This window comes from Marmota marmota, unplaced genomic scaffold, assembly GCF_001458135.2.
Source record: "Marmota marmota marmota unplaced genomic scaffold, marMar, whole genome shotgun sequence".
Lineage (NCBI taxonomy): Eukaryota > Metazoa > Chordata > Mammalia > Rodentia > Sciuridae > Marmota > Marmota marmota.
In genome coordinates this window covers 8,575,820-8,585,187 of record NW_025999924.1, presented here as the reverse complement: position 1 = coordinate 8,585,187, position 9,368 = coordinate 8,575,820, and the positions used below count along the sequence as shown (strand labels likewise).

The window sequence follows — 9,368 nt, the reverse complement described above, 5'->3', positions numbered from 1 at the left end:
CCCCTCCCCCCAGGTGGATTTCCCAAACATGGCAAATTCTAGGGTTACAAGGACAGGATGCCACACTGAAGCAGCAAGATGGCCAGCTCCAACCTGCTAGACAAAGAAGGAGCCTTATTGACAGTTGTAAAGCATTAGGCGTCAGACAGAAACTTGTCAAAAACAGCTGTTGTTGGGTACTGATTGATAATGTTTTCATTCTGACGGCTGAGATGCTACAGACAGTCGTGGGTCTGAGGAAAGGCCCATCCCTGGCGTGCACATGAACACACACAGACGACGGGAAGTCATTTAACAGATGGCTTAGGAGCACTCAGCCACAGTATCTTAAAGAGACGACATTTTACATTTAATGAACTTGCAGGGAAAGCAAGGCCTAATAATCATTTATTTTTTTCAGAGAAGATGAGCACAACAGAACAAAATAAAAACAGGAATTGTGTAACTGGTCATGGGAATATCAATTCTGTGCTGCTCACAGATTATTACACAGTGCTAAAAATATTCCAGGATAATGTAGACACAATTGTATACAAGTCACTATGGATATTTTCTGACCCATGCCAAAAACAAAAAAACAAAAAGAAGTTTTAGATGCTTCAAAGGTAATGATTTCAGTAAGATCCATTTCTAAGATCAAATAGCAAAAACTGTGTTTGAAAGATGTGAAGGGTCTGAACTATATCATCTGGAGAATTATGAGGTTTTATGTCACTGTGTGAGACAGCGTGAGTCAGTGGTATTTGGGTATCGGTCTATGCTACCTAAAAATTACAAACATGTTTTTATTGCTCAGGTGTAGGGAGCAGTTTTCTATCATTTGTCCACTTAGTATTTCAATCAATGGTCAAAAGTCTACAAAATGTGCCAAAGAAGATTTCATCTATGAACTTCAATATCCATAGATTATTCCTGATTTAGAAAAGGTCAAAGGTGCTAAACCTTACTAAAACTGTACATTTATCTCTAGGCAATTTCATCATTTAAATTAAGTGAAAAAAATTCATTCCAAAGACTGAAGCTAGGCCCTCAAATTATTTATCTGCTGCAGCCCCAGCACATTTTAAGGGCACATTGAAACCCCTGAAAATAGAGGTTTATAATAGAAATACTGATAGACCTTTTAACTAGATGGAGGCTTTAAAAGACTCCATTAAACTATATTAGCACATAATGAATAAATACACAGATGAATCTGTCTTTGTCAAATTCTTGCCAGCTTAAACATTAACCAGTATAAACTATGCTTTGTTTGGCTGTTTTAAAATTTTTATATTTTAAAAATTATTTTCTCTATTTCAATCAAACATTTCTGGTTTCTAGAAAAAGTTAACTACATTACATTGTAGCTTGGCTTTATGGAAGCTGATTGTTCCACTAAAACATTTGAGGACTTGACCAAATGCAATCAGTGACATATGCATTGTGCCTAAGTTTCCTAAAACACCCACCCCCCCCAAAAAAAAAAAAAAAACTAGAACAGTGTTTTTGCTCTTAAAAGGGGAAAAGGAGTGTGACCTCCGATAGATCAAGGAAACACTATGCATCTGGTCTTTAAGTTCTTCAAACCTAATTTTCCTGTGGTAGGATACTCTTTCATAAGAGGATTAATCGAAGTTTTTGGTACTCATTTTTTCACTCATATTCTATAAGGTTGGTATAAAAAAAACCCTAAAAAATAAAAATAAGATAAAAAAATTAAGAAAACTCAACCCCCAGAGATCTTGAAAATGACATACATAATATTGTGGGGTCCCAGGTACACAATCCTCCACTCCCAAGCCCAGGGAAAATTAGTCAAGGTACTGTTGAGTCTTTCTGAGTTCTTCACAAGGGATTTGATTTCTGTGAGCCATGAATTTCATCCATTTTAGCACAAAGTATAGAAGAGATGCTTAGAACAACAGAAGGAGGAGACATGCGGTGAAGATAATTAGTGGTAAACAGAGAATAAATTCTCTCAGTAGTGTGTACTTGTCGTTAATGCCGATGATAATTCACCTGACTTACATAATATTCACTTTGAGAGATGAGAGTCTGAAATAACTAAAGGAAAACAGAGACTGAAGTCATGATAGTCTTGATACCAAAACAGAATTAAAATGAGACACTAACATGGGAGGTTCAAGGCCTTCTGGGAACCCGATTTCTTTGCCAGGTTTCACATTCTCATAGCTTCGTGGTCCTTTTCTTCTAACAAATGTATCAGCTGAGAGAAGCTGTCTTTCAGTGCATCCATGTCATCCAGCGAGCAGGGCTGCAGAATCCAGCGTTTTCCACGAGCAAGTGGTTCAAGTTCAAAATACTTTTTGATCTTAAAGGGGGAAAATAGAGATAAAGATGTTATTGATTATATCCGACACTTTCTCATACCGAAATTTGGAGTGATGAAATGAGGGAATTTCAAGAAGAATTTACAGGAATTGAGATGTCTAGGACTTTCTAGAACCCTGCCCACAGCTGTTGTTGTAACAGGGGTTATATGATGTGACCTGAGAGTGTTTTCTTTAGGGGTGGGTGACCTGCTTGCAAGACACCATTCCATCCATACACACAACAGCACGGGAGGTCTGCAGAAGTCTGAGAAAGAATTATATGCACTGTGGCACAAGACAAAATACACTGCAGGCACCAAGAAGGCTCCATTTCACCAAAATAATGGTAGCAGAGCAGTTTTTACTCTCACCTTGGCACATTATTAAATTGGTGACAACCTATAGTATGTACTATATCAATTACTCAAGATAATTTTGACCATCAAGGACATAAACAACAATAACAAAAACTAATTTAAACCATCTTGTTCTCTCCTCTCAAATTTGCATTGTCTACTGCTGAGACCTATGAAAGAGTTTTCTAGGAAAGAGTACAGAAACAGAGTGTGCATGCATGTGCAAGAAAAAAAATATATATATTTTTAACATACATTTACATACATGCATTAAGTCTCCCAACCTTTTTTCTGCCAGTCCTGAACTTACTGGGAGGGAAAAGTCAAAACTTTATAACGTTACAGAGATGACATATTTGCTATCTTAAAAACTTTTCAGTTAATAACCAGTGACAGGCTGGGGTTGTGGCTCAGTGGTACAGCACTTGCCTAGCACGTGTAAGGCACTTGGTTCGATTCTGAGCACCACATATAGAATAAAATAAAGGCCCATCAACAAATCAGTCAGAAGTAACTCTTACTGTCTTGGCTAGGATATTGACCAACAGCATCTAACATTACCAACTTCTGACTAAATCAATATCCAATTGTTAGGAGTTCCAGAAGGATTGATGGGGTTCTCCCAAAGTGTCTGACCAAGTACAGAGCTCATGAAGCTCCTCATTCACACACACCAATCACATAGGACAGAACTTTGCACTTACTGCCCAGCAAGGTTTATATAAGATAAAATACAGTCAAGTAGCAACAGCAGAAAAGTCACTGTTCAAAGACATTCTTGATCAAATAATCCCATTAAATCCCACATGCCATGGAAAATTCCAGTGTCTTACTTGAGTCAACGCATGGCCCAGAAAAAGTGGATCAGTCTTAGGCCATTCTCGTGTGATATCATTTTGCTTGTATCATTGCAAGAACAAATGTCAATGGTAAAGATACATCACCCAAACTGGCATTAATGTCTGTATATTTTTTCATATGAGCAAGACGATATATATAAGAAATACCAAATTTTTATGCTAATTTAGGAGTGAGAAAATGCTAACATTTTATAGTTCAAGTGTGTCCCAAAAGTCATCTTATAAATGCCAACAAATTCACAATAAATACTTATTCCAGGAAAAAAGAATATCTGAGAATTGAAGAAACATCATCAATCTGATTCTGATTCTGCAGAGTACTAAGAATCCCATCACAATTTTTTTTTTTTTTTTTTTTGGCCCCGTGTATTTCACAAATCACCTTGTTAGGAGAATTCTCATTTATTTGTTTTGTTGTAGATGGACACCATACCTTAATTTACTTATTTATATGTGGTGCTGAGGATCGAACCCAGGCCCTCATATGTGCTAGGCAAGTGCTCTATCACTGAGCCATCCCAGCCAGATAATTCTCATTTATTAAAAATAAAAACTCCATTTTTTCAGTTTCTTTTCATCAGGGTGTGGAAAACAATTTACCTCCAAGAAAATTTGAAACTACTTGTGCAATGACTAGTATCAGAGACCAACTCTGTCCCACAGAGGGAGGAACTTGCCAGTCAGCTGATGGCCTTCTGCCAGCAGCAGGGGGTGATGAGCAGGGGGGTGGAGGCAGGTAGGCAACTGTGGCTAAGTTCACTGCAAGAAAGGGGAGTGGGCTCCTGAGGATGTAAACGGGAGATGTGAATTTTCTTGCTTCTCCCAAAAAGTGAGGCTTCAGACTATATCACTGGGTGCAGGAACGGGGACTGCTGTGCTTCTAAGGCATTCTGGTATTTTTAAATCAATAATACTTCTCATCAGACAAAGGACATCATGTAATGTCCTAAATCTGGTACATGAAGGAAGTTGTACCTATGCCACATTTTATAACCTCAAATACAAAAGGACAGCATTTTAAATGTTACTAATAACTGGGAAGAGTGCCAGTCACAAGAAATTCAATAATATTAAAATTAACGAAAGCACCAAGCCAGTAAGTATATTTTACTAACAATACTTCTTCCAGTGGTTCATTTCAAAATGACACAGAATTGATGCTGGCAGCACATTCACAGCTAATTTGAAAACAATGTTGGATTTAAAAAATAGTAGCAATTCACGATATTTTGCATAACTGACTAGATGCAAAAAAAAACCCCCCAAAACAAAAAACAAGAAGAAGAACAACAACAACAACAAAACCCATGAGGTGTAGCTACCCATTAGATAGATTTGTTTCTAAGCGACTGAAAATACATTCCTATAGCCTCACTTGGAAGAAAATGAAGATGTCCGAAGGCAGATATGCCCCAGGAGTTGCTCTGCTGAATACTAAACATGAGAAGAAAATGAAAGCTGTGATGACAGGGTGGTCACCAGATAAAGAAGCCTGGTGGCGTTAAGCTGACAAATATCGCTGGGTAACTTGAGATTTTCAGATTTGTAACCTACGTGGGTACCTAACCTGCCATATTCACCCCACTAGTATCCAAAGGATTCTGTGCAATTTATACTATCAATTTAAAAACAAGATTGGGCACTCCACCCATGATCAAAGGACAGTGGGTGCTGCTGAATGTAGCCTGGCTTTTCCTATTTCTACACAGGTCAACTCAGCACAAGAAAGAGAATGGGGAAGACTTCATGTTCTAACTTTGATTTTTCTTTTTTTTTAGGATAATGTTTTTGTTTTGTTTTCTTATATTTACCCTAGCTTCAGATTATACTTTCCCAGTATGGTTACTCTGACTTGTCTGTCTACCATTTACTTTTCTGTCCTTGTAGATGTTGGTGCATAATTATAAAGAAAGGTGCTTAGGTTTGATAGATATAGATAATATGCTTAAATCTGAAATTGCTTTTAAAATTAAAATTTTAAAAAACCTGCCTGTGATGCAAGGATTTATTTTTCATGATGGATTTAATTTTTGAAGGTCATTTTCTCATCAAGATAAAAATTTTAGAGATGACTTCAGAGAAAATGAACTTAGGTCTTGTGAATACTTTATCAGCTGCTTAAATGTCATGGTTAACTGAAAACTGCTGGAATGAGGAGCTGGTGAATGTTTCGCTTTGGCTTTTGGAGAGAACACTTGGGGGAATGACATCAGAATACAGCTGCCTGGCAACCTGTGGTCATCTGGCTATTTTCAGGATACCCAGAGTGTGGGCATTTGTTAGTGGCCATGTGTCCACCCTAGAGATGGGAAAACAAAGCCACCATCAGTAGCCAACCTATTTTAGCTATGTCATCAGAGCTCTTCATTCTTGCCACTGCAGGGTGATCTGCATTGCTGTATCCCATGATTGACACATCACCTCAGCTATAAAGTCTCAATTGCGCAGAGAAGAATTGGGAGCATCTCATTGTTGCTAATGTCTGTAGCAGCTGTTAAACTGGGGAAACATTTCAGATCACAGGAGACCCTCTCACCGGGTAGGACATGTCCTTAATGCTTCCTTGAGTAGTGAAATCATAAGATAAGCCTTTCCTAGCTACAGGATCACTAAGGGGATCTGAAGGATGGTAACTGATTTCCTGTCTTGACCTCACTTCAGTTTCAAAAATTTTACTTTCAATTCTTGTCAACCCAGTGGGACTAAATTTTTAGAAAGCACATAAATAATTTCTGAACTATAATAAATAAATAAATAAAAATAAAATAAAATATTTTTATTTTAGATGTTGACAGACCTTGATTTTATTCATTTATTTATATGCGGTGCCGAGGATCAGATCCAGTGCCTCACACATGCTAGGCAAGTGCTCTAATACTGAGCCACAACCCCAGCCCGTTTTTTTCTGTTTTTGTTATTAAATCATGTAAATAGTGTGGGCCCAGGGGTGACCTGGTTTTCCTTTAAGCACCTTGGACAGTGTGGGGGAGGGTGGAGAACACTCCAGAAAGGTTTTATTCAGCGTTTTTATGTGAAATAGAGTTAGGTTCTAAGCTTGGATATTTATAAGTAGAGTTTTGATCCACATGAAAGTATGGTAAGACAGTTAAAAATGAGTCAGGATGTATGACAGTTTTTTATTATGTGGGACTTGGCCCATATACTGGCTCATGGGGGCTGGCACAGGTGGCTCATCCCTCATTATAGTTTATGTCACTCAGAGTCGTAGGAAACTAAATGCCATTAGCACCAATCAGTAATTGATAAAACTAAAAATGCTCCATCCTTCCTGGGTTCAAATCATCACCTGGGTGGTCCTGCCCTGTGGGGAACTGCTGCTCTAGCCCATGTGGAATGCGGGTACCTCTTGCCTTTGTCTGGGCCCCCATGGAATCTGAATACTTCCCCATCCTTCCCCAGATCCCCATCTATGAATAATAACACACATGCTTCTTTGGTCAAAAACTAGCAGATTATAACTGACTCTTCTTAAGCTTGAAGGTGGTTGTTAATGGATTATGGTGGGTGGGGATCAGTCCGTTCGTTTTGTAAACTATCACTTGAAGGTTGGACTCCCCATAGTTTCACTCATGCCATCAGCACCCCTTGAAGAGGACTATGCTGAGTGTGTGGAGGCAGAAGGGGGGAGCCACCTGTGCCAGCCTCCATGAGCCAGTGTATGGGCTTCCAGTGATGTGGACACAATAGAAAAAATCCAGACAGAAATAACAGCAGCCTGACCAGAACACTGTCCTCATCATTTATATTATACAGTTAAATTTCCCTCTGGGGCTTTTTAGTGACCACAAAAGGTCATTCAGTACAATGTAATTTACTAAGAGCATTTTTACTCATTTCTAGTACCCTAGATATGACTGGAAGTAACCCAACCAACTGATTCCAATGAAGAGGGATAGTGTTATTTAGAATGGTTCTTACAACCTGGAACTCAATTTGAATAAATAAAAATTTTGATACAGGGCTGCTAAAAGAAACTTCAGAAATAAAGGCATGTTCTTTCTTCATCTCTGGGAAAGGGATGAAGTCTCATGAAGGCTGAACACCAGCTCCTTCAAACCCACATGATGGGTCACCAGGAGGTGAGTATCTCAAACAACACAGAAAGTCAAGAAAATGAACCACCATCATGGAACTTGGTAGGTAGAAGGCAGAGTAAATACAAAGGAATGTGGCTCACACAACAATCTTGAGCCCATCATTATTTTCTTTAATTCTGTTTTATATTTTGTAGTGCTAGGGCTTGAACCCAGGGCCTCCTAGGCAAGCACTCTACCACTATGCTACAACCCCAGCACTTTCTTGTAATTTTAAATCCACAAAGTTTCCACTGCCTAGCCTGTACTTTTCAAAAAATTGTGTGAATAAAGGTCTTTAAGTTAAGCTCATATTGGTTTTAAACTGGTAAAAGTGTGGTGTGGGTGCCAATTCACAGGATGCCAAGAGAGTATGAATTTACTGTGGAATTTTATTAAAAGGGAGTGTGCCTTTCCTGACTACATCCTTACTTCTTTCTTTAATCCCTGGAGCAAATACAGCTATTATATTAACCTGTCCTTCTGGGGGAAATATTTGTATTGAAATACTTCTTGGTGCATGCTGGGGCCACCTGACATGGGCTACCAGTAGTTGATTGTGCATGCTATTCTCTTTCCAAGTCCAGGCAAAAGGATGTCAAATTATCTAAGTCATGAAATCAGCCATGGTTTGGAGTATTTACACCACAGAAATCTGCAAGTGCGTCTGACCAGTTCTGTTCTCTTTCCAGAGAGTTGCTTGTTAAACATTTACTACACATCACTGAGTGTACAAATCTTGTCTGTGTTTGCTGCCTTAATTATGGAAGCTCCTGGAGCAGGCTTAACTTGGTAACCTTCACCAAAGTCAGAGAACTTTGCCCACGCCACGGCTCCAGGACGGGCCTGGAGATAGAGTGGCAGGACATCATTAAGATTCTTCAGAGTGCATTCTTGGCAGCTTGTTCAAAGAAAGGTTCGTCTAGAGAGAAGCACCAGCTGTTCCCCTTTTCATTGTACTGCTTGCAGGATTTTGAAATCCTTAGAAAGGTACTAAATATGTCATTAAAGACACAAATAAATAACACAAATAAAAACCAATATGCTACAGTTCCAAAGAATGGATATTATTTACTTTTTAGTGAGTACTACTAATATGGACCAGAAGATGACTATGTGACATTAACCAATATTATACCATCACTTTGGGAGTGCCTATTTATAATGGATGCTTGATTTCAAGGATGGTATGTAATGTAAAAAGCATACTTTCCACAGCATGGCTCCTTTCTTAAGGAAACGAAAGTTCAGTGCAGTCTTCCTGACTTTGGACTGATTAAAAACCAGACAATGACTGCAGGTTATTACCTGGGATTAAGTCTCATCCTTATTACTAGTCTTCTTTCCCAGTCAGTAACCTCCAACGTGTATAGAATGTTATATGTTTTGAAAATAATTAAAAAGAAACCTGCTCTCCCATTGTATGGGGAAATTCCTCACAGCAAACAAAATGATGCCATTTGCTTTGGTGGTGGAACTTAGGATCTAATAAGCAATCCTATTTTTGCTTACTTTTTAGAGATAAGGAAAAAATTACATCTCTCTCTCTATATATGTATTTTTTGGGTACATCTCGGGGGCTTATTTTATTTCTCTATTCAAAAAGCTTGCTTATCAGACAACTGAGAATTGCAATTAGGTATGGATGATCCTATCTTCAGGAACTGATGGAAGATAACCCAGTGTCTGTACCACTCCACTTATGTGCTCCAGGACTCTACAGCTTGGGCAGCTTCTTGCCTG

General features: G+C 38.6%; 1 protein-coding gene across 1 annotated transcript in view; it reads right to left on the bottom strand.

Annotated features, from left to right (window-relative positions):
* Arl15 (ADP ribosylation factor like GTPase 15) overlaps positions 1-9,368 on the bottom strand; it is a 393,453-nt gene that overhangs the window by 443 nt on the left and 383,642 nt on the right. Inside the window, exon 5 of the mRNA XM_048800049.1 lies at positions 1-2,314. This exon is cut by the window's left edge and continues 443 nt beyond it. Within this exon, the coding sequence (XP_048656006.1) occupies positions 2,162-2,314 (153 nt within the window). The 3' untranslated portion in view covers positions 1-2,161. The remainder of the gene's footprint in view (positions 2,315-9,368) is intronic.